Source organism: Typopeltis vanoorti, chromosome 12 (assembly GCF_054136105.1).
Source record: "Typopeltis vanoorti isolate ZY-2024b chromosome 12, IOZ_Tvanoo_1.0, whole genome shotgun sequence".
NCBI classification, from domain to species: Eukaryota; Metazoa; Arthropoda; class Arachnida; order Uropygi; family Thelyphonidae; genus Typopeltis; species Typopeltis vanoorti.
The window spans coordinates 17,864,158-17,891,516 of record NC_143560.1 but is presented as its reverse complement, the minus strand read 5'-3'; the positions used below and the strand labels follow the sequence as shown (position 1 = coordinate 17,891,516).

The window sequence follows — 27,359 nt, the reverse complement described above, 5'->3', positions numbered from 1 at the left end:
TAATTTGGCTTTTCGTAAATCATATTTTATTTTTAATTACAGAGAAGCTAATCCTATTTCCATATACTGCTCTCTCTCTCTCTCTCTCACTGATTGAATGAATATGTACGCTCTCTGCTTAGTTTCTTTTTCAGGAGTTAAAATTCAAGTTCGCCCGAATATGTTCTGCTAACTCTTCATTGGCCTTTTTATTTCTCGCATATCAGACGGGAATTGAATCCATTAAGTCGTTTCAACCAAAGAGCATTCAGTACCAGTTTAGTATCGTTTTAACTTAATACTTTTCCTTTGATGGTCGTCTAGAGATAACAGCGGTATTAGAACTGGAGTTAATTCTGGATTCATACACCTATCAAGAACTTCGACTTCTATACAAGTATATTCTAGATGGATATAGTACAGGTAGATAATACTACATTTCATTATTAAGATAAAAATCGTTTATACACAACCTAATTTTCTTACGTTGATCTGTCACATTGATTTTTCATTTTCATAACAGGCAAACTGGCTAAAACGACACACACACACTGCACGGTGTGTGTGTGTGTGTCACTAATTGCTGTCTAGGGATCAATTTTAATTTTAATCAAATTAAATCCACATTGATATTCCTATAACTTCAAACTGAACGTTTCTTTGAGTGACACAGCAAGATATATTCTTCCTTCCAGATTATCTCAGATAGTTTTTAATATATCTTGGCACACGATGATGTAGATGGGTGATTTTTAAAAAAATATAAAGCAACAGGCACAAGAACTTTCTTTCCTGATACAGATGTATCTACGGCACAAGCTGTCTTTGGTACATATCACTATTCTACATACGAGACAAAGATGTTCCTGCATTTAAAAAGTCCTACCGTACCACAAAGACACTGTTTTTAAGTGTCTTTAATCAGGCAAAGTAAGTCTAGTTTTCGATTCTCTTTTGTTACGTAAATTTCAATCAAATTGCGATGATTATCTGTTGTGTTATCATTACTATGTAGAAGTCTGATCCGACCATCTTGTACCTGATGGTATCTCGTGGGTGTGTGAAGAAACAGAGAATGCAAACACTCTTTCTCGATAATGTCTAGATAACTTCACAAAGCCAAAAAAAAAAAAAAAAACGTTTGCGTGCTCCATAGTAGAAGCAACTGTGAAATAAAAGGTATGAGGAAATTACACATTTTGAGAGTCCTTTAAATTTCTCTAAAATATAAAGAAACGGAAGTAAAAACTGAGTAAATAAAATTAAGTCATTAATTTATTTATGAATAACTAAATTATGCAAGTGAACTAAAAAGGAAGAAAGAAATTGAAACACTAACAGCTGAGAATGAGAATTGGTCGGAAACGTTTATGCACTCAATTGCAAGTGCTTCTGTAAAGGAAGTTTATGACTAGTGTTAGCCTTAGTTTCCATTACAGGTAATGTTTCAACACTTCAGCGTCCTCCTAAGAGTTCGTTATATGAAAGTGCAAATTAAAATTAACGACATTAAACTCCTTTGTTATCCACCGTTGTAAAGAGGAAACACAATAGCAGCTTGGAGACGGCTTGGTCTGAGTGAATGGCATCCCCGTACTCGATTGTCGACATCGTTTACAAACAAAAGACAGCAAACGCTTCAAGTAACGTTGCATGCGCTCTTTTGAACCCCCCCCCCCAAAAAAAAGTGCATTGCCTTCTTTAATACTGCTTAAAAGTAATTAGTGAATGATTCGACTTTGAAGCATTTGTAGGGCAAAGGCTTGAAATGTTGCAATAGTCCTTGGGTAAGTCACGCAAAAAAGTATAACACAAAGTGTTACATGCTGTTAACATGAGCACTTGCGCAAGGCACAGCACCACTGAGAATTTATCGATATTTTCCAAGTATTCTGCACCTTCTCTAAGCGATCTATGATAATTTCGTGCACATTGAGTGTCATGTATGTTTTACGTGTAAGTTCGTGATGTGGGATTCGAATACTGCGTGGGCTACTGTTGGAAACATAAAACAAACTTATAAGGGATATTTATAAATATATAAGGCAAGGTACAAGCTTACTGCTGAAGTATTGCTTGTTGCTAAACTAGCAGAGGCAGTTTTATTTAAATAAAGAAATACGTCTGCGATATTTTTAATACGCTTGCGATCTGTAGACGTGTTAAAATGTCAAAACTGTAGCATTTTCCAATCCAAAAGAAATATATTTTTACTGCTATATTTTAGCAACTAGTCTAATCGCTTCCTTACATACATTTGATCCTAAGACATTTATTCATAGTTCTAAAACGAAGACAGTAATATATTATTTCTACACCTTTTTGAAATATGCGTAGAAATGTTCAATACTCTTTACATGTATTTTTAAAATTAAAATTAAAAAGCAAATATAAATTAAAAATCAATGTAAAGAGAAAATAGCATTGAGTATTTCTGTGCATATTTCTAAAAGATGGTACCTTGATTATAGTTTCTAATTACCACATGAGCAAACTGAAATTTTTTTTTCTTTCATTTCAGATGTGATTGAAAACGTCAAGAGTACTAATTGTAATCAAACCGTAATTTTAAGTGGAGATCATATAAGTGACGTCATCGCAAGTCCTCACTATCCATATTCCTATCCCATCAATGTGCAGTGTTATTATAGCATCACAGCGCCACCAGGACAACAAGTTGTTGTTTATTTCACTGATTTCCATCTGGAAGAACATGAAAGGTAACAGAAATTTCAGAACTCTACCCCCCCCCCGCTGTTGTCATGGATATATATATATATATATATATATATATATATATATATATATATATATATATATATATATATATATATGGTTAAGTTTTAATATGTAAGGACAGAATCCTATATTTCTCATGCGAATTAATATTAATTTCTTTATCATTTAGGATATCTAGAGAAAGAGGACGAATATGACAGGAGGAAAAAAAGGGAAAATATATCCCAATACTTAATTAGTATTACAACTAGGATTTCTTATTAAAATTTGACAAGCGATTCTCATTCTGAAGACACAGCATTAAACATATCGCAAATCTTATTTCATCCAACAGTACAAACAACATCCTTAGGTTTGTAACTACTTAATCTAATTTTAAGAAGATATTTGAAGTTCGTGTACTGAGGATATCTTTCAGAAGAAAGCGAAAACACGCACTGATTACTGTGCGCAAGCAGAACTCCCTCTTCCGCTGTTGCTATGGGATTAAGGAGGTGTGATGTCACATCCGTCTTAGTCAAAAACAAAGAAAAGTGTTTGTAAGATACATGGGGGGGGGGACGATTTTACTCTATATGAAATAAGAATGTTTATTTTATTTTTTTTTACTACAGTGTATGCTATGTTTCGGAAATACAAACAATGAAAATGGGAATTCATCTCACATTGCAAGCATAAATTGCCTTGCATAAAACTGTAATTCCATTTTGGCCCTGTCATAGTGTATATTATATGATGACGTCTTCTTTGATTTAGCACTCGTTTTACTACTTTTCCTAATAAAAGCTTTCTGAGAAAGGAATTTATTCAGTTAGCTTTCATTATTATTGTATATATATTTAATAACCGATAGTTTTTACTGAGGTTCCCACCCACGAAAGGGTTTTGAAAACCTATAGTACATTCGTATCGTAGGTGGGTGAGTGACTTAAGATTTTTCATTATTTATTTATTTATGATGTATTTTTATTTATTTTTTTTTACCTGGTTGGAACCCTGCTCTAGAGATCGAATAGGAAACTTTTTCAAGCCACTTTACGACTCGAAAAAGCAGCGCGTGGGTCGCACACCGGTCAATGAAATTCATATCCCACTTAAAGACAATCACGAACATAATATAAACATTCCACAGAGTCTAAGAATTAATTTTACAGCTTCGACAGTAGCTTTAAAGTCACCAATGATACGAATTTCATACATGTGAACAATGGGACTCGAATAATGAATTGATAAACAAGAACTCTTAATACCAAACGCTGTGTTTTTTTCTTTGTATTTATATGTGCAGGGATATTTTAATACATTTCTTACTTAGTGCAATGCATTTATTAAAGGAAGAATATTTCACCCAATTCATGGTACGATACAAGAATATTTCGTATGGACTTTTTTAAATGAAAAATGAAAAAAAAAACAGCTGCCCTTTTAACAATTTCCACACACACACACACGCTATTCTAGATTGATCAGTGTTCTTTCAATCCTATTTCTTCTTTTCTTCACTGTCCTTGAAGAAATACTGATATTTCTTTCGCAGACTTTCTTCCACATCAATTTTCTGATTGCTTTTTCTTCCCACTCTCCTAATTGCGATTTGAAACAACAAGTTCTGTCCGTGCAGAGATCAGCACAATAATTAGCATTGATCGCAAATGAAATAATTACTGAAACCAGTTTGTGTCTGCACAGGCGAAAGGCAGTATTTCAGCTGAGGCAACATCAGTCTACTTTATGAGATAGAACAAAAGGAATAGTATTTTGTAACGCAAAGGTAGCTGCATATTATTTCCGACTTTCTACATTCAGTTCAAAGGTTACTTTCGGTGCTCGGAACACTATGACATTAAATAAATAAAATAAAATAAATAAATAAAAAAAACTCTGGCATAGTGTGTACTTGTTAATGTTTCATTCTTTCGTACAGTGGCTGTATACCACTGCAGAACTTGAACAACACATTAATTATACCCATTAGCTCCCTTTGTTATCGCTTCAATGTTCCACACTTGAAACAGACACTCCAAGGTGCTGTTGAATCTAATCACTATTAGTGAACTATAATAGTACGTAATCCAACTAGTGATCAGTGTAATTCCAAAATTTTCCTCAGAGAATACTCGTTCTCTGTTTCGAATTCAACACTGTTAGTCACTTCATTTGATAGATCTTAGTTCACTTTGGCGAGCTGTGTTTAATGATCACACTTCCTACTTAAAGCAGTAAATATGAATGAGCTAAACACTGGATATTTCAAAGCAATTGATGCTCATCTATTATTAGTTTCACAGATGAAATAATCTCGGCATGCGATTGCAACTGTTAGCCAAAATGAACTATTATTTGTTGACCTATCTCGATGCTACTTGTTATCAAACTGAGCAGTCTTTCATATGTTCAGACTTCAGAAACTTTGCTAATAGATTCTTTAAGTATGGTGCTGGTTAATATGCAGTTACACGGTGCTCTGTCTTAATTAAGATAACGTTCCAGGAAGCCCAGTGGAGTTTTGGGCGGATTTAATTAAGCATCTTAATTACTTGAAATTAGTTTCGGACGAAATAGGCTTAAAAATTCTTCTTTCAGTATTTGGTTTGTCTTACAACTTAGCTCAGCTGTAACGTCAGTTAATTTAGAAACGTTGAGGGTGTTTACTTTGAGGATTTTGCAATTTTTTTAAATTCAATAGGGAATGTCCACCTTTTTACTGATGTTTGTGCAAGAAAACGAAATGATGATGCTTTGTTCTTCTTCTGCAAACTTCTTATCATGGATCTTATTTTTGAGTGCGTTTAGTCACATGTTATGACATTCTTTTTATCTGTTCAAGTTATTTCTGATTCGAAGTAGATAAATTTTATTGAAATTCGCATTCTGAATCCTTACAAAAATCTGTCAACCGATCCCATTTTTTTTTTGTTTTATGTTATGATATTTTATATTTAGGATCGCTATAAAAATTTCGAGTTATTCTATTTTTAACTGAGCCATTTAATGCCTAACTAAAATTATAACTTCACTACGTGAGAGCCAAAAACGGCTTTAGTTCTGGTCATGACACCTTATTCATTTTTTCTACTTTTTGCCGGTTGAAAAATTTTGTTTCCATAACAATCTTACTTGTCGAACATCCCTGTATGCTTCCTAAGTGTCCATTAAGTTTATGAATTACAAAATAAATAAATAAATAAATAAATAAAAAATAAATAAAAATAAAAAGTACGTTGCAGGAATTACAACATGCTCATTAATCAACACTTTCTATGTGGAAACGCTGTCGAATATGCGCTGTTCTTAATAAATTCCGTCACTCTTCAGTTATCTCTGATCTTATCAATCAGAGTTCGGTTTTAATTATTACGTGCAAGGAAGAACAACAAGAAAAATGACAAGTCTTTGATTTACGTATTCTGTTTCCCTAGTTACTGAAAATACATGTCGGAACACGTGATAATAATCCACAATTGCAGGATTTACATCGATGTGTTTCGCATTTTCCAGATTTGTCACGTCCTAAAGACTATATATCCTTAGAATGCACATAAATCAAGAATGAGTTGCTGAATTATTATCCTCATTCAAGATAACAGAAACGCCCCATCTGTGTAATTTAATTTTTCACTAATTTTATTTCATTCTAAAAAACTATTCTCCACGTCCTCACTTCAGTAAGAAACTGAAGTTTGCTTTATTCCATCTAGTGAAGTCATCTTATTGTCTAGAGTAGTTATATCATAATTCTGATCGTGGAACACCTGACTTTTCTTCACATAAATGCGATCTTTATTTTTTTCTCAAGCGAATAATTACTAATTCTGTTCAGATTCCTCATAATGTATAATATTCTTTCCGAGTTCGTAGTAGCTCCTGACGCATCTTAAAATGTTTTATCATGCAAGGTGGACTTTCCATATACGTTCTTTTTTCTGAAAATATTTTAGAGTTCTTGACTCATTCGACCAGGAATTTATAAATCTATCGATTTCTTATTGGATCTAACAGAAGAAATTGAGGAAATGATTAAGATTTCAGTTTTAGCAACTAACTCATTCTAACTGCAAATTCCCCGAACAATTTTCCTTGATTTTCAATTTCCTCGCTACTTTTGTTAACCTCTCCTAAAATTACCACTTACAGATCTTGAAGTCCGGTAATAATGTGCTCTTCTTTCTTCTTAACCCACTATCTTCAACCTTCGGAGGAGATCCATTTTTATTGTCAGTGTTAGAATTGAAACAAGAATTATATCACAGCGTGGAATAGTTTCCAAATGTTATTTTTCAACAAGACATACCACATGACAACCCACGCGCCATTTTTCTCTTATTACATTTTCGTTGTAAGGGGAAAGTATTGATTTTTTGTTTTTACTTTCCGAGCCATAGCTCATTGAAATTTCATACAAAGAATACTTTTCCAATATGAAGCAAACGAAACTGGATGATAGCCATAGAGGCTGGTTGGCAAGTTGTTTTTTTTCCCTAGAATATAAAAATATCAGTTTTTTTTCTCTCTCTTTATAACTTTGTCCACACCCACATACAAGCATGCATGTGCTGCAAGTTCTACGATTTGTTGTGCATGATATTAATTTCAAAAAAAAAAAATGGTTCGTTCGTACAATAAACACAGAGATAACGAGTACAGCATTTATTATTATTATTATTAAAAGAGACCGCCAGGGTGATATCTTAATGCACAGCCTTTATTCCTCTTCTCGAATTTATTCACGCTACCAGCATTAACAACCTCCAAAGGCAATCCATTCCAATCACGCATCACTCTATGAGAGAAAAATCTAGCTCTTACTCCCCCCCCCCTCTTCACTGCATTCATTTTCAGTTTCCATGGGCGTCCTCTCTCCATAAAATGAAAAATTCCATCAACTGAAATCCTGCATAACCCTTTCAGAATTGTGTAGGTCTCAGTCATATCACCCCTCTTTCTCATATTTGCTCGTGTCTGCGGTTCACAAATTCTCAATGTGTCTGTATAATCCGTATTCTGTAATTTTCGTATCATTTTGACACTCTCCACTGTCCCAGTATCGCCGTGGAAACCAGGAGATCAAACCTGCGCATAGTAGTTCAAGTGAGGTCGAATTGAGACCCTGTAAAAAGAAATGTAACACTTTTACGGGCATTTAGCAATTTAAGTCTGTTTTAGGGCCCACTAAATCCTGGTATTTTGTTGGATATTTCTCAACGCAAGAAGGCTAAACAATTATAGTGGGCTTTAAAAAAGTAAGAATTTCTTTATGATGTCTTTTGGTTTGTTTTCCTATTTCTGTAAATGTAATTGTTTATTTCGTTTTACTCGTTGTAGTTGTGCATCCTGTGATACAGAATTAATGATCAGCAGTAACTCTTCTTAACGGACGACTAATCTATATCCTCTCTCAATTTAGCATATTTTTATTAATTAGTATAAATATGTGAATGGCCGAATAGTAAAAAGTACCTGATTTATAGCAGAGGTGAGTTGTGCATTAAACATACATAAAGTGTTAGTTTTTATTCCTGCTATACAGATGCCATATTTGTTTTTAATGTTCCCATTTAACATGTCTACAGTTATTAAATTCGCAGGAATGTTTTCCTTTTGTTAATACATTTTAAGCTGTCAGAAATACAATGTATTTCTAAGAACAGCATTTTTTAGGGTCTCATTATAATGGAATTCTACTGTGTTTTATTACCATTGTTATTTCGACCTTATATCAGGAGATATAAGTCTAGTAAGGATAGTTATGACAACATTAATTCTCAGATTACTTGAAACTGTTCTAGACAGCATTTATATCTTCAAGTTTTTGAGGGAAAAACCGGAGCACCCGGAGAAAAACTAACTGTATCACTAACTTCTTAGTCTTTAATAGGATAACTAGCCTCCGAACGTTCACATTCCCTCTTATTTTTTTATAATTATAAATTTTTTAAAAAAATCACTTACCTAAAAATTATAAAAATCACTTAGCTAATTCAAAACATTGTAAATCGTAAACATAATTAGAAACAAGCTATTCAACAACCAGGATAAAATTATACTATAATAATCCTCCTTAGTCCAAATATGATTATAAATGTTTATCCTCATTATATGAACTAGTCCTACATCAACTCGTCCTACATTAATACACATAATACTGTACACCAGTGGTCGCCAAAGGTGTCGATATCAACCCCCTGGGGTCGATATGACATTGTTAGGGGTCGATTCGGGCTCAGGGGTCGATAGAAAAATATAAGACATCACTGTATGGGTAATATTTAATTCGGTTAACTTGGATTACCTCCATGACAAATGACTCCATGACTCCATGAATAGGACCTGTAAGATGGAGTAAGGTCATGAAAACAGTTACTGAGGCCAATCAAGTAGGCCAAAATGGCGCATTTACCAATAAACGGATGTTGGTGGTTCCTGTCGGCCGGCGCAGTGGGAGCGAGATTGCAACACGTGCGTGGTTTTACTGACTGATACTTACAAGTATTCGATCCCAGTCTCATTTTTGCGCATCGACATACAAATGAACGTTAATGTTCTAAAATTCATCAACATACATATTATAATTCAATCGTTATTCATTCACGAACTAAACTTCTCAATGTTGAAGAGTTGAGCAGCGCTGGTAGTAATACCAGTGATATTAATACCAGCAGTTTATTAATATCACTAGTAATACCAGTGATATTACTAGTGATAGTAATAGTAATATAATAATATATTCTATATTATACATACAATAAACACTGTAACTATAAAATAAATAATCTAAAAACTCACATAAGCGTCTTTTTTTGCTTGTCCTATTATAATTACGTAATAGTAAAATATAGGGGGTCGATAAAAAAGTCAAAAAACGCTTGAAGGGGTCGACGGGAAAATGACTTTGGCGACCCCTGCTGTACACACCCACTTGCTCTTTTAACGTACCTTCTATCCATGTTATCACGTATTTCATTCTTAAAATACCGCCTGTAGCCAAAAACGTTTAGTGAACGACCATTCCATAAATTTCCAACTCTAACGTAAAAACATGAACTCCACGTAGTACTTGTACCTTTCTTCATTATCTTTTTATTGTGGCTTTGGCAGGTTCACGCGCATTCAAGTACAATAGGGACTAGAGATCTCCATTATATTTGTTATGAACTAATTTAGAAATTCTTTTAAGTCTATCTCCTTTTTATTCTAATTAAACTCAACAAATGGTAGTTTACCAACAGACTCCCACAGTGTTCCAATTTAATTGCGCAGTGTATTTAGTAAATCTCCTCTTAAAAACTTGAACTCTTTTTTTTTATATAGAAATCTGATCAAAGCATAGAAACAGTGTCTACTTTTGTTGTCTGAAATTTATATTTACTGTTTTTTGCTGATATTACTTCCGTTCTTTCAGTTGCATCTACGATTTCCTGGAAATCCGAGAAGGAAACGATACAGTCCAACACTGTGGAGACTTACAGAGGAAGATCAAACTCTTACGATACATTTCTCACAGAAATAGCTTACTTCTTGTCTTCGTATCTGACTTCTCGCACACTCACAAAGGATTTCGAGCAGAGATTTCTATCTTTTCGGGTAAGGTTCAATAGCTTAGACTAGTAGGTTAATAACAGAAAGTGGATAAACAGTATAGTGAGCTATGGAACTTCCGCATCATATATTTGTCTCGCTCGAGTGATATAAGAAGGAGGCACCGGCTTATTAATCTTTCAAAACATGAGAAATGATTTGTTCGAGATATCGCGATGACTTGTAGGTTTAGATAAACGAAGTTAGTTGAAGTCTGCTTTTACGAGCGATATAAATTTCATAAATGGAACCATTAGAACGACTTTCCATCATAATCTCGAGCGTTTCGGTGTTTGCTTTTTATCAACTTCCCTTTTAAGAGTGATGTTTTTGCCTGCTCGCTGATAACGCTATTCCCGAAAGGCAGAAATGACGTTTTTTTTTTTTTTTTTTACAATCATAGCCGTTTAACACGTAAAAAAAGAAAATAAAGGAAGTTATGACTTCTATTAGATGTAGAGTGAAATGTAATGAGTTCTTTTACAATCACAGTCGTTTAAGACATAAAAAAACAAGAAAATATAGGCAATTCTGACTTCTATTAGTTGTAGACTTAAATTCCAATGAGGAATATATAAGATAAAAATAATAAAAACCAAAATAATAATACCGGGACTCATAAGAAAGATCTCTTAATTCAAGCAGAGATCATTTGTATTTTGGAAATATTTTTGAAGGTGAAGAATTATCCATACGGGCTTCAAAACATTTAGACTGTATCGACTGTTGCTTGGCATCCACATTAAAATAACATTAATTCAATAATAATGAAGATATTTGCTAAAATAAAAATGCACTAAGCTAATTTCTGTTATTATATCTTTCTTGTGCAGGGGCGGCTCGTGCATAGGCACTGCGGAACTGCAGCACCCCCAATTTTTCTCGATATATAAATATATTTATTAATTTATTTGTATTTGCTTGTAATATTTAATTTTATCATAAACAATCCTATACAATTCTCTTATTTTGTATAAAATTAATAAAAATCCCGCTTGTAGCACTTAGGAGGGCGAAGGACGCTAGCGGCACTGTGTTTACCACAGTGTCATATTGCTACGCGCGTAAGCATATGCACGTCATAGTGAGATATGAGCTCTTAGAGTAATGCGGCACTGTCCGTCACGCAGTTCCGCTATTGTTTATATGTAGTTTGCGCCAGTAGTAGAGTGTTCGTAGTGCTTATCGTGTTTACTCCGTTTCTTTAAATATTTGGACATCACAATTAAATCCAAAAATCGTAAATCTATTCCTTTAATTGTAATTAAAGGAACAGAGGGAATACTTGCATCGAAGTGGAATTTATTTGTGTGGACGCGAATTAAATGTCTGTATGTGAAAGCACTCGATAAAAACAGCGCATTCAAAGCATCTAACATTGAATGTTGGAAGAATATTAAAAACATTACTTTACGCAGTTATTATGTGACTAAGAACTAAGCAGAATAAACAAAGAAAAAAAAAATCCGTGATAAACGACTAGCAAGACGCACGCGATAATAAAAAGGTCCCTCGTGTCAGTAGCGTTGATTAAAACCAATCCTTTGGGAATGCACACTACAATTACGTCAGTCAGCTTCTAATGATGAGTTTATTTCGCTGCGAATGGAGGCGCTGCCTGCACGACAATTACAGCCAAACAAATAAAAACTAAATTGTGATTGTCGATGAAAGATAAGTTGCGTATCAGTTACCTTTTTGAATGGCAATAACATTCTAGTTCACGTATAATCGCTTGAAATAAACGGACAACACGTCTGTGGTTGTTTTTGAATTACGGGCGAAGAGGAGCTAAGTCTGAGGTCAGCGTATTTTCTCTATTCTATCAAATATGTGTGTTTTCTTTTGACCATGATGCAAAATCCGGGCTTGCGACGAACAAATTTTTTTCTAATTGGTTATGTACAAAGTTAACTTATTTTAAATAGCTTATTTTAAGTCTCTGTATGCGGAAATGTAGTTGAAATGTCTGGAACACTTGTTATTAAATATTTATGACTTGTATGAGGTAGAACAATCTTAACCATATTGTATCATATCTTAACATATCTTGGCATCGTATGCCTAAATCATATCTTTAACACATTCATTTATTAGAAGTATTCAAATGAACATACTATATATGGACATATGAACATATATAGTATGTTCATTTGAAAATTTCTTGCAATGTAGAACTGCAACATCTATCCAAATTAAGTATTTCATCTTTCATGCTAAGCATTTAGTTCAATATAACATATAGTATTCCTTAACCTGGTAAACGAAAAGTGTTGCCTGAGCTAAGAAGCCAGCTTTTCTGATGGCATTAATATTAATGTATGCTTATGGAAATCTTGATCAAGTCAGTCCCATATGGAGGTAACAACGTTTTGTCTTCCAGAAACTGTTTCTTTTCCCATAGTAAATCCAAACTAAGTAGCTAACAAATACATATATCCTGAGTGTTGGATTTCAAGTGGTTAATTAGAAGGCCACAAAGGCAAATATTTACTTTTAATCTTAGTATAGTACAATGTGAAAGATACAATCCAGGCGGATTGTATCTTTCACATTCTGGTAATAAACAGGAAGAAACATTTGAAACGCATTTTTATTCCCAAACGAGAGAGTGGACAAAGCCATTTTAGTCCTAGAGTTTGGAAATCAGTATACAAAACTTCTGTGTGCTAACGCGATATTTGAATTTATTTGTATCAAAGATTTTTAGACATGAGGGAGAGAAGGTGATCATTGTGTGTAATCTTATTAATTGATCGATTTTTCTCTGTTGATAAGTCTCCAAATAAAGTTTCTGGTAAAACAAAAAACTCTTTACATACCTGATTAGATCAGGTGGATCTAATCCACCTTAATTAGGTGGATGGGTGTGACCAGAAAGGATCGTCTGCGAAATGACTATGTGAGGGGAACAGTGAAAGTTACGAACTTAGGAGCGAAGATACAGGAGGCAAGGTTGAGATGGTTTGGTCATGTGATGAGGAGGGAGGACGAATATGTGGGAAGAAGGGTCATGCAGATGGATGTGCAAGGAAGAAGGAAGCTTCAGCGGCCAAAGAAGAGATGAAGGGAGCTGGTAGAAGAGGACTGGAGGATGAAGAACTTGGATGTGGTGACAGCCCAAGACAGGAGGATGTGGAGGAGACTCATCATCAACAGCGACCTCACTTAAGTGGGACAAGCTGCAGAAGAAGATTAGATCAACTTCACGAAAACCAGCAGAAGAGAAGATTTATAAACAGTTTCGATGCGCAGACATTTAATGTTGCAGGTGGAAAATATTTTACATCATGTAAGAAGAAAAGAGATGACATGATTAAGAGAAAAAAATATATATTGCATGAATTGTGAGCAAGTAGAATGCATTGCCTGTCAGTGAAGTGGTCAGGGCTCTGCTATTAAGTGAGTCTACGTAAGGAATGAACAGACATTGTTAAGTGAGTTCAACTCCATCAAGGTTTGAAAAAATTATAAGGAAAACCTCGTTATATGTTACGGACCGGAAGAAATTATAAAATTACAATTTGAATTTATTACTATCGAAGATTTTTAGACATTTAAAGATTACCATTTTAATCATTTAATCCTAAATCTTAACATTTATTCTTTCAATAGTTAATATTTAAATATTAAAATCTGAATATTAAGTAGAAATAATAAACAGCCTTTAAATTTAATTTTAAGAAATTCGGATAACAGTTGGGAAACGCAAATTTCAGAAAATAAAGGAAAATTAAATTAAGAATAGATTTTAAATTAATTGTAATTTTTTTACTTATGAAAAAATATTTTTGGAAATTAAGGATACATTTCGTGATCGTGTTTTTGTTAGCGACATCGAAATTAATGGAGTTTTTGCCGTATATACTGCAAACATAATTTTGTTTTTCACAATTTTAGCTTTAAAGTGGTCCATTCGAAACAACTAAACCAAATCCAAGTTTTATTAAAATTCATCAGTTCGAGTTTTTATCATATATGATTAAATTATTATAATTTCTGATCATTATTCAATAAACACGATATATTGTAATTTATATTGCTTTATCAATCAAAGGAAAATTTTAACGAAAAACAAAATCATATATCAAGCAGTATATACAAACTAAGACTAGTTTAACAACGATAACTTGTGTTTTCCTTATCTCAGTTTTCCTTATCTATTGGAGATATGGCATCTATTTCTTACGTATCTATCCGCTTCTCAAGAAATATTAAAATTTTCCATGGATTTTGTTTACATTGTCCTCGACACACTTCACCTGGGAATATACGTAGGCTGTTCAATAAGTAATAAGACTATATTTATACAGAAAACAGATTACCTTTAACCGTCATCATTTACATGATCTTTTTCGAAGTAACTAGTGTGAGACGTGATGCATTTGTCCCAACGTTGCGTCCACTTCTTAAACACATGTGAAAGTCCGTTTTTTGAGAGTTCTTTCTAAACCGCCTCCGCCGCTTTTACACATGCTTTGTTGCTTTCGAAATGGCGGCCTCTTAGTGGTTTCTTGAGCTGAGGAAACAGCCAGAAATCGCACGGCGCGACATCAGGACTGTATGGAGGGTGTGGTAGGATATCTGTGTTGTTCTTCTGCAAAACGTCCACTACACAACCAGCAATATGTGGCCTTGCATTATCGTGGTGCAGTAAGAAGCCATTCTTCAGCGTTGGACGCTTCCTTTTGACGTGCTTGATGATAATCGCTGCTGTGTTGATCATTGTCTCTGTGATGGACGTTGAAGGTCTTCCCTCGCGTTCAAGATCTTCCACATTTTGCCTTCCTTCCTTAAAAGTTTTATGCCAGCGAAAAACACTTGCCCTCGACATTGCTTCATCGTGGAAAGCTTCGCTTATCATGTTAAAAGTGTCCGATGGCGATTTTTGCAAACGCACACAAAATTTAATCGCATAACGCTGTTCCAAGGACGCTTCCATTTCGAAGACTGGTCGCACCTCGTAGGCGCGCAGATGTATAAAACTAAATTTTATAATATATTTTGTATATTTTATAAATTTTAAAACTATGTATAAAACTAAATTTTATACATAGAAATAAGCAAAGTTTGGACTTAAGAAGCTGTGGTTGTGTCAAAAAAAAAACAAACATTAATGTTCACTATTATTTAAATTAAGGGGATATTAAATCCCACATTGTTTTAAAACCGAATAAGAAACTCTAAGAAGAAGAAAAAAAGATCTAATATGTAAAACATAAGCCAAATTTAAGTAAATTAATGTTCACTTTTACATTATTCAAAATTGCTTGTGTTTCTAAGAAAGTGGTCTGTTTCAGCAAGAAATATAAACAGAGATTTAGATGAAATAATTAAAAAAAATTCATACGATGTTGAAATTTTTCAGGATAATAGCTGGACCTAGTTATTTGTCAAATTTCTTGAGATCGCGTGTGTAATTAGATTATTATCCAATTACACACCCGCCATATTTCTATTGCGTATGGGATAAGACTCATTAAAAAAAAAAAAAAAAAAAAATCTAATATGTAAAACATAAGCCAAATTCTAACAAGGCGAGGAGTTATGTGTTGGCTACAATTTAAATGAATTGTAGCCAAAATGAGTAGACTGTATTTGATTCTAGTCAAAAATCTGGTTAAGATTGGTTAAGCCACTGCTGCCTAATGTTGCCCAAGCAGCCACTTCTAAAACTGGATTTAATACAAATTTAGCAGACTCTGTAGAGTACTTGAATACTTCCGTCGAATAAAAGTAGTATTCAACTTAGAATCGGAATTAAAGCAGATAAAACTTGAACCTAACGATTCTTGTAATAAGAGTAATCAACCATTCAGTACATTGCACTTGACATGGTGCCATTGCAGTAATAACTCTTGATACTCACTACGGTAGCGGCTCAGAATACTAAGCCGTGACTCTTGCTGTTGTTTCCAAAGTGAGTGCGAGAATCTTCATTTTTAGTAAATGAGAGCATTTCATAAATTGTAAAATGCAAAACGGACTTCTTTTAAATTTGCTTAATATAGAATGCCATGGATTATGATACTTTCTTTTGCATCAATAGCCAAGGAAACTATTAAATTCCCCCTTGAAAATATGTTCGGAGAAGTACACTGAACATGCAAGGAAGCAACCCATATGCTATATGAAGATCACATGGAATGTTGGGTCATCTATTTATTTATTATGACACAAAATCTAGTCATAAAGAATTACGGAAAAAATAAATAACATATCGTTGTCCGTGCATACCAAATCAGTTCTTAGTACGAACGCCATTGGATCAGTTATTTTCTTATTATCTCGAACTTCCAGACGTTCTCCATCATATCTTGTACACTTGATGCTATCGCCAGACTTCAGTAAGCATTTTTAGTTTTTCTTTTCCTACGATCGTGTCAAATTTCTAATAAGATTCTCTTCGACATCGTAGACCTAAACTCTTTCTTTTGGTTGTTGCTCGATGGTTGACCTTACAGGAAAAATCGGAGGTAAAATTGCACCAAATAAGGAAATAAATCATCCCAAGAATGTACTGAAAAGAGATTTTTTAAAAGACTTATTGGTTCAGTAAAACTACTTAAGGAAAAGCACTGTTTCTTTTTCTCAAATTTCTATTTCATTTCTCAAGACATGCAAAATGTTAGCGGATACGGAGGAGAAAAAAAAATTAGATGAGCCGAATTGTAGACGGTATTTTTCAATAGAAATTGCATTTGAAATGTGAAACTTGAAAACGACTATTGATTTCAATTCTTTTCAGGGTGAAATTGTATTCTATATTTCATTGGAATTTAGCAAAAACTCATCTTAAGAACTACTTTGGGTTTCTTTGCCATAGTGTCTTACACAACACAGCATTTTATGACTAACGATGAAGAAGATAGGAATCCTCTTCTTCTTCGTCTCTGCAAGGATTAAGCATTTGCCTCTTCCGGCTTCACTGGTCTTTCCATCTTGCCGCTGGTCTCTCTCTCTCTCTCTCTCTCTCTCTCTCTCTCTCTCTCTCTCTCTCTCTCTCTCTCTCTCTCTCTCTCTCTCTCTCTCTCTCCCCTTTTGGTCTATTTTTATCCACTTTATATGGTCCAATTTTGTGCATCCTTTAATTGTTCTTAAAAATTTCATCTCTGCAGCTTGTATTTTACTTTCATCTTTCTAGCAGTCCATGTTTCTGAGCCATATAATAGAGTGGGAGTGGCCATTCCATTATAAAATTTTAGTTGTTTCTCATCTTGTTTTTTTTCTTGTTTTTTTATTTAGTGGCCTTTTGTTACACAGATTTTCTGAAATTTATTTTTTATCTATCTTTATCTTTTAGATATGTTATCATGCAGCGTAAATAATTAAACTGTGTCATCTGTTCAGTTATTTTATTTTCTATAACCATTTGTGATCTAACATGATCCCGACCTTTAAATGCCATGAATTTTGTTTTCTTTTGTGAAATTTTCAAATTATATGGTTGGCTTATTTTGTTTAATCCATTAACTGATTTTTGAAAGTTATCTTCATTGTCTTTTAATATAATCTGATCATCTACATACAACATTGTATTGACAACATTTCTTCTGGTTAACTGGATACCTTGTTTTATTGTTTTCTATATTTTAATAATCTAATCACTACATATATTGAACAGAGGTGGAGTTAAGCTACATACCCATCTCACACCATGATTTATTTTTATCTCTTCTGTTAATTTATTACTTAACTGTAACTGTATTTTTGTATTTTAACTGTAACCTTTGTATAGATTGTACTAGATATTCCATAGTTTTGTTCTATGTATTTTATCAAAACGTTTCTTGTAATTTATAAAGGCTATATGAGATCTTAAATTATATTCTCGTCATTGTTTCAATAATTTGCTTTAACACGTAAATATTGTCTATACACGATCTTCCAAGTCTGAAGCCGTTTTTTTTCCCCTACGGTTTTAGCTATATTTGTTTTGTATATTTCTTCTGTTTCCTTTGTATGTTTTTGTTTCCTCATAATATTGTTCGGAATCCTCTTATCTTCTTCAGGGACATGCACATATTCCTACGATATTTACGTACCTTCTATTTGTTTTAAATTTAACTGTTAATTCAATCATTTACCAAATGATACTTTCGTGTTCTATTTTCCCCATTTATTATCAATTAAAATGGCCACACCACTAGAAGCTCTGATATGTTGTCCACTCCACTATATAGCATAGTAAAGCTATCTATATCTTTTGTTCCTTTGATTCCTTTTTTCGTTTCTGTTATCACGGCTATATTAATATTTTTAGTTTTTAGTTGTTTTGCTAATTCTAATTCCTTTGTTGTTATGCTTCGTACATTCTACATGGCTACTTTTAATATGTCCGAGATTCGGTTACCTTTATTGCTTGGTCGTTTTCTGTTGTTTCGGTCCGATGAATTTTTTATTCAAGAAGCAGAGGTGTAGAAATGTTTTACTTGCAATCTGTATATAAAGATAGGAATCTATAAACTCTATATGATCAGATTTTATTTTAAAAAATGTTTAAGAATATTTTTAAGCATATACGGTAAGCTGTATATGATGAATTTGTCAGCTGTGTGATTGCTGACCTACAACATACATACAAGTAGATACACCATTATGGTTAATGGAGAACTATAAAGTCATATTTATTAGAGTTGAGTTTGTGTAACTATTTTATAATATTTAAAATAACTTTTATAAGCAATTTTAAATAACGTGCTTATTTATTCTTATCTAATTTATCGTTCCCAGATCCTGTGCCTCAATCGGGTATGATCTGTGATAACCAGCTATTTCATCGTTATGACAATCACTGTTATTTTTCGCCTTCTTCCTTTCCGGGGATTAGCTGGTTCACCGCTCGCCAAATTTGCGAGGGCTGGCAAGCCCGACTGGCTACTATCGAAAATCCGAAAAAAGAAGCGTTTCTGAAGAACCTAATTAGATCAACGGACGGATATATGTCGGGGATGATTTATTGGATCGGAGCAGAAAGGGACCGTATTTTTCATCAGTGGAAGTGGGTAACTGGAGAACCTGTGGCTGAGATAGGTAAGGCCATCTTTCCATTGAGAAAGATGTGAGAACAAAGACATGAAATCTGTGTATGCATTAAATAGGAACATTATATTTGATATTAAAATTCCTTGAATAGAGTACAGAATATCTTGTCATTGATAAACAAAGGACACTCATTTGGTCTCTTCTAGGATAAGTAACATAAATGTTAATTCTCTCGCTATCTCTATCTATCTATATTTTTCCAAGCTTCCATGTGTATGCTCATAGTTGGCGTTATTTCCATGGGATGAGGGGAGTCACATTCATCCTGTTTATTTTCCTGACAGAAGGACAGTACGAGGTATGAGATTTCATTTAATGGAAAGGAATCTGGTTAGGTAATTATTATTTATCAAATAGATTGTTTTCTGAACTGACTGTTCAAAGAATAGTCCATTGTTGAAAGAGTGCCAACCGCCCCCCCCCCCCAAGATCCGATTTCTACTGGCCTCCTTCTCCTTTAACAATCGTGCGTTTTGTTTGGAAAAACCTGGGTTCAAATTTTGTTAAGAACCACTGGAAATCTTCATAAGGACGATTCAGCTAAAGAGGCAAGTCGAGAAGTCTCTCTATAGAGAGACTGCAAGATTTATTCGCTTCTAAACTCCAGTGTTTACACCTCATAAAGCAGAAAAACTAGCTAATGAACAGTTCACATACACACACTCGCCTCATAGACTGGGTAAATAAAATCACTTCCATTTCGTGTGAATACCAATACAAATACAAAAGTCTAAATCTCTAATACATTATTATTGTGGATAGGTTAGAGACCAAACATAGTACTTTTCCAAGGTACTTATCCTCAGTAAATAATGTCTCATAGAGTGCGAAGAATTAACTAGGTACAGATTTTTCTCAAGCATTCATGCCGGAGTGGATTCTAATCCAAAGTTTGTTGGATGAAGAAAGCAAAGGATATCGATTTGGCCAATCAGGCCAATAATTATTTTCTTTTACAATTCCAAGGTTTTATATTTTTAAATAATTATCTGAAATATTTCTACTTAAATAGTTCTTAAATTAATTTAATTGTTACTAAAATTTGAAGTTTTGTGATCTGAGAATGGTCTACTACAGCCTGTTTTTTTCACTATTTCTAGCTTCTTTTATGACCGTCTCTGCTGTGATAAAAAAAATCACCAATAAACGATGGCTCAGAATGGAATTGGGTTCGTTAGAATTATTTGGAATACAATCAACACTTCCTAAGGCCAGTGTATAGAGATTGTTAGTTCTCATGTTTTCTCAAGTCTGTTTATCTCTTTTGAAGGAAGAAAAACAATTTTCTTGAAGAAAAAACTTTGTCACCTCCACATGAGTCCAGATAGCTCACTTTATCTGAAAATAGAAGACTCCAGAGATTCTAAATATTCTGTTTTCGCTTCACTGAAAAGTTCTTTTATATTTGACAATGGTGTAGGCGAAATTCTTCTGCAAAGTGCATTATTCTCTTCTAGTTTTGTCAATTTCGTATTAATTTTTTTTCAAATTTTTCTTCCTTCCTTTTTATTGTTTGATGGCCATGAGAAAGCTCATCGCATTTTTCTACAATACTTTTCTTATGTGTCTCTAGTAAAGTACAATAAACAGGAGGCACTGAAGTAATAGGACAACAAACATTCGTTTATTGATGTATTCCAATTTACTTTTTTTCCCTTTCAGACAGTCATCAAGCTTTATATTTTTAGATAGGGACACTTAAGATATCCACAACTCAAAAGATTCGTTAAACGCATCCTTTATAATTGCCTAAATAGAGAAAAAAATGAGCTGCTGCCTCTACGTAGACATTCCTCAAAGGATTAATGCCTTGCCAAACATTTAGCTCTTAATGGCGCCACTATATGGGGGGGGGGGAGATGTTTGTTGCGATGTGGGATAAAATGGTGGTGGAACAGTTCAAAACGAAGTAAATGTGCAGAAAGGCTTAATCTTCAAGAAGTTAAGACCAGTTGATTTTGACGAACTTTTTGTTTCGGTCTCATTTGATGCCCACAGTCATAAAATGAGGTCTCTCACTAGCTAAATGTGGCCAATCATATCGCGACAGGACTGCAAACGCGCTCATAAAAAATGTGCACATTGGCCACCATCTAAGATGCTTTTACTTTAATAATATCAGACTATATACAGGCATCAAATCATCTGGATTATGGAAGGTACTGAAGGAAACTTCGAAATAACCATGACCGGAAAAATTGCGAAATCACAATAAGAATTCATCTTTTCATTTGTTTATAACAAACAATATGTCGAATAGAAATATTTGGAATATTTTTTTGATTTACTCCATAGAACTTTGTAAGTATCTTTAAAGTAAGTACCTTTAAAGACTTTAAGATACTTTCAAAATATTTTGCATTTTCCAATATTTTGCAGATTAAAACTTTTTAACACAGTGGTATCTCGCTAATCCGAACTAATAAAAACCTCATTCTTGGTCGTTCGGATTAGCGAATTTTACCCCAAGAGACAACATTAACTACCGTTTAAGACAAAAATATCAGACTCTAATGGTACATCAATTTAATTCTGTAAATAAATTAACTGATAGAAAAAAGCTACTGTACTGTAATGTAAAACAAAAAAATAATACAGTACACAAGTTTATTTTAGTAAAACATTTAATTTGTATGTACCTATATTGTTGAGGATTCTGATTTAATAAAATTGCATAGTTTAGTACGTAACTTAATTTGCGTAAAAATCTCACTTTTTTGTACACAACAAAAAATAGTTTCACAAAATAATACAAAAAAAAGTTTTTTATTTCTTTGTAAAAAAGTCACTGATTTTCTTTTACTTCTTGGAAGCTAAACGTTTTTCGAATGCTTCTTCTCGGAGCTGCATTAGCAATAAAATTTTGCTTAGCCCATTCTATACACATATTAAACTGTCAACTGCCTCTTTATCCTTTACTTTTTTTTCTTCGAGTGCTTCATCGTCATCATCATCTTCTGATTTATTCTGTGGCTTCATATTTATAATTTCAGCATCTGATTTGATTTCGAATTCACTTTCGTTCTACCTGTAAACCATTGCTTAACATCTGTTTGTGAAATTTCAACATCTGGATTTATATTTTTAACCAAATTATGCACGTTTTGTGTATATTTGTGATTCATGCCGACAATACAGTACGTACTGTACAGTATAAAAAAGCAAACATGAACACACAATAAATCAAAATAGGCCTACAGTATAAGGCGTACAATCGACAGTATGAAAAAAAAAACTATACTGTAAATAATAATAAAATAAATAATAATAGTTAAAATAATAATTATTAAATAAAAATAACAGTACACAAAATAATAATACGTAATAAATAAAACTTTTTTCTTTCAAACCGTAGTTCGGATTACTGGAGGGGTTCAGACTAAAGAGGTTCGGATTAGCGAGATACCACTGTACTTCAGGTTACTATTTTTTGATGTTAATATTAACATTCTTATTCAAATAATATTAAAAGAAAAATTTGCCTATATTTCTATAAATTACAATAAGCAGTGATAACTCAAAGGAAAAATAAAAACATTTTATTTCAAATAAAGATTTCTTAATGTTTTTGATTTCAGGAACGAAGTCATGTTCCTGAAATCCAAAAAAAAACTAATGAAAGAATTTTTATTGAATTTGTTACGGAGTCCTTAACGAAAATATATTCTTCGTATTTTGGTCAAACTGGCGAGTTCGATTTTCCATTTTACTTAACCTCGTTATAAAACTGCTTATTTAACTACAAATTGTATTAGTCTCCAGTAGACACAGTTCTCTCATTGTCGTTCTCCCTATCTTTTTGCTGGCATTATGCCAGGAGTGAAATACGGTGAAGTTTTTTCAGCTTAAAATAGCATACTTTTTTTTTTTATTAAATTTGCGATTTTTGTAGAAGTATTTTAACATTTATGAGTAAGGATCGATATTTGTTATAATAATATTAACTTAGAAAACGGTCGCTTTGTCTACAGTAACATATACGTACATACATACTGATATATACCATTGATTTGGTAATACGTCCTCCAATACTACTCCATTACAAAATAGCACACAGTGATCTGATGGTACGTTGCCATATTTCGAAGCCATTGATTGGTAACTTTGGTAATATTGATGCATAAGCCCTCTTTACACATATCCCAAAGATTTTCGCTAACACACTTGCCATTGATTTTATTGTCCTGCATATTTGTCTTTTCCCTAACGGGATCTTTGAACACGGTTACTAGAACATCAAGTCATTCAGTGAATCCTTCGGAGGTTATACAGTAAAAGGGAATTTGTTGTTGTTGTTCGTTGCTAGTTAAAGGATTACTTAACTGGAATTTTGCTGGTTGAATAATCTGATAATTTGATCTTAATGTCAATCATTTGAATATAAATATATTAATTTACATTTAAATTCTCGCGCATATTCTGATTGATTAATTTTTAAATCATAAATTTTACATTAAAATAATTAGAAAGTCACTATATGGTACAGTATTAATCAAACTTCTACAACTTCGAACTAGATATGTTTTTTTTTTCGTTGTCAATTTTAGATTACAAATCTGATACGTCAGAGGAGCATGTTCATCGAATGTCTACGTCTTCGTTTTGTCTTGCATTGCAGTGGCGGCATTTGCACAATGTAAGTGACTTTTACAAAACCGTAAAGAGCTGCAATCATTCAGGAAAATATATCTGCGAGAAGACAGCACTAGGTAAGAAAGCTTATAGAAATGCATAAATAACGATTATATAGAAAACGAATCTTTTACAGTCATACATATTTCGAAACATTTTTTCACGATTCACTCTAAAAATAGGTCGCTAATCGTATCGATAAAAGTGAATCAGAAAATGGAGGAACACCTAATGAGCTTTATCATTAGGTTGTCTACCGTGCATTTAATTTAGAGATTAAAGGGAAAATTGGTGGAATGGGTTAGTTCTCGTTTTTAACTATTTTATTAATTCTTTAATTAGTACGAAAATCGGTATTAACTGAATTTATCAGCCGTATCGGATGGTATTTGGAATCAGTTTTAAATTGCTCTAGAAAATTTCCTGTGGTCTGTGAATCTTACTTCTGCTGATCTAGTGTCTTCAGATTGTAACGTTGCTATTTTTTAGTTTAAACTGGATGCCAACGATGATACACTAATTTGTAGTAAACAACAATGGTGATCATCTGATATCTTATTTATAATTTCCGATTAGTTCATCATCATAGGAAAAAACATTTGAAGATACCATTGAAGTAAGTAATTAACAGTTTTGCTATGAGCATTGTCTGCGTTTAATACTCGTGTGAAAGCGTTAAAGAATTGTATGCCATACTTGAGTGGTGTTTGAGCGAGTCCAACAGGCACCTTAATATCTTTATGTGGTTCGACTTTACACAAATATCTAAAAACAAATCTCGATATGTGCTAATGGACTGTACTAAATTTGTTATCGGGAAGAGTACGATTTGCAGCATACCCTAAATTGGTCAATTCTGATTTGATTACAAGAACCTGTACCAGAGATCCAATAAATTGTAGATGAAAACTAATCCCTAAACAGTACTGATTGTTCTTAGAAGTGTCCTTTCAGAACGCTAATTAAGTTGTCGTTGTCTATGGCTGAGGGACTGAAGATATTAAAATTAGTTTTCCTAATTTGGGACAATTTTATATAGCCATATTGATTCAAATGGGCCTTAATATTTAAAAGTTTATTTTAAACTCATTCTGCGTGATGGAGCTGGGGATGTATTCTAAACCAGATTTGCCATGATAATTATTACTACGGAATATTTCAGAGTTAGGTAATAGGATAAAAGAAGTAGTTTGGGAGGAAATTAGTAGAGAAGGCACCCATGACACTACTAACTTTGCTGAGAAATGGGCCAACTATACTGACCATAAAATTACATATCTGTACATAGAACTTCGTTTTTGCAGCTGTTTGCAAGATGCCCAGGGTACTGTGACATTCTTGCTATTTCGGTGGAGGGTGATAAACTAAGATCTTGTCAGTTAGCACCACGAGGTATTATTGTGACGGTTGTGATGGGATGAAAATCTACTAGTTTTTTTCGAAGGAAAATTCTTCCACCACTACATGAGACTAAGTCGTTCTGAAAAGCTTCTGGAAATAAAGGCTTCTGAGATCGTAGCATGAATGATGTGTTTTTAAGGTTATCTTACTTAATTATTAAAAAGATTCTTTCAATGTTCATTTGGCATTGAAGCTTTTCGAACTCTCTTTTGAAGTTGCAATAGTGCGAACATCAATCTGTCTCTATATCGTATAGATAATTTTATACTTTTTTAAACAAATTATATTATAAATTTCCTCAAGTGTTTTATGTAATATGCATAGTGTTGTATATAACCTGAATACCGTTTAGTAGATAATTTTTGTAGTTGTGTACGTTTTTGTAGAAGAGCTAGTTAGTGTTACAGTCTCTTTATGCAGTTCTTCCTGAAAACTTGAACAGAACTTTGGTCGAAACGTCTGGAACTGTGAAATCAGTGAACTTCCCTTCGTACTACATCAACAATCTCCATTATACACTGAAGATCAAGGCCCCATCGTCGTCCAAAATAATTATGAACTTCCAGCATCTCGACTTGGAATTGCAGGAAGACTGTCTGTACGATTATCTTCTCATTCAAAGCAGTCCAGAAGACTCGGGTACGAGGCTTTGTGGAGAACACGAGACAGAACTGCACAGGTAAGAGGTGCCAGCACTTCGAATGTGTGTATACCATTTTAAGCAGGTTATAAAAAACTGTCCATTTTTGATTGCAAAAGTTTTAGCGACTGTTTTCGACATAGTGATGTTGCCTGGTGTTCTTTATAATTATTCATATTTTTCCTTTCAGGTTGAATTTTGTCTCTGAAAGCAACGAAGTGTTACTTACGTTCCATTCTGATTTTTCCATCGCCGCTTCTGGCTTCATGGCAACGTGGGAAGCAGTAGACATATCCGCCTGTGTCGACCAGGAAATCATCGTCGCCCAAAAAGGTTACACATCCAGCATTCGATACCCTCTGATGTATCTTTCTGGTTTAGAGTGCAAGACCCGATTGACTGCTCCTTTCCGATCTCAAATACTTCTGACGTTTGTCGATTTCGACGTAGGCGATGGAACGCCAGGCAACTGTTTGGATGATTATTTGGAAATCATATTGGACAAACGAGGGAAGAAGAAAACGAAATTATGTGGGAATCCATCTGATGTGGCTCATGGAACGAATGTCCTTTCATACAATGAAGAGATGATGCTCGTGTTCCGTTCTCATCGGGGAGACCGAAGGAGCCACAGAGGATTCAATGCGACCTTTCGAGCCTGTACGTAGTTGCATGTATTCATTACTCTTGTTGTAATGTATGCGCCTGCGCAGTATAATTTTTCGTCTATAATTTTTATAACTGTTTCTATTTCATTGACATAAATATGTAGTACCATTAGATGCTCCATTTTTTAAATTCGTATATTCTGCAAATCCTGAATATCCTTAAAGAAATCAATGGTCATCATTCAAAAATATAACCACAGCGTTTTCGCATCGCTTCTTTTTTAAAATAGTATAACTGCTCTGTGCATTATCGCTAGAGTATATTATTAGTAGTAGTAGTATTACCTCATACACCATTGCATAAGATTTTAGTCATGAATCTTGTCAGATATCGACATTATTACATATGAATTGACATCTTTGACAAATTTGAACTTGAATTTTTCCAAGCGAGACGACGGTTCCCTACCTGACTAGCTTTGGACCACATCCCTTTGAATATTCTGATCTTATCTGTTACTGTGGGATTTTCCTTTTTTTTTCTGGCTAAGAAAGATTTACATGATCAACACAGGATTTTTCCTTCATACAAAAAGCAATACAAAATATTTTTGCTATCATTTAAAAAAAACAGTCCATTCCAATAAAGGAAATTGTCCTAACATATTACAAAATGAAGCGTATATAATCATGTTAATGGGTTTAAAAAAAAACTGTCTCTCCATCCAATTTTGCTTCTA

General features: G+C 33.6%; 1 protein-coding gene across 1 annotated transcript in view; it reads left to right on the top strand.

Moving 5' to 3' along the window:
- Positions 1–27,359, top strand: part of LOC150100608 (uncharacterized) — a 98,466-nt gene that overhangs the window by 48,496 nt on the left and 22,611 nt on the right. Inside the window, exons 6-11 of the mRNA XM_090401840.1 lie at positions 2,501–2,699; positions 10,118–10,299; positions 19,027–19,326; positions 23,886–24,047; positions 25,792–26,050; positions 26,202–26,671. Of these exons, the coding sequence (XP_090257966.1) occupies positions 2,501–2,699; positions 10,118–10,299; positions 19,027–19,326; positions 23,886–24,047; positions 25,792–26,050; positions 26,202–26,671 (1,572 nt within the window). The remainder of the gene's footprint in view (positions 1–2,500; positions 2,700–10,117; positions 10,300–19,026; positions 19,327–23,885; positions 24,048–25,791; positions 26,051–26,201; positions 26,672–27,359) is intronic.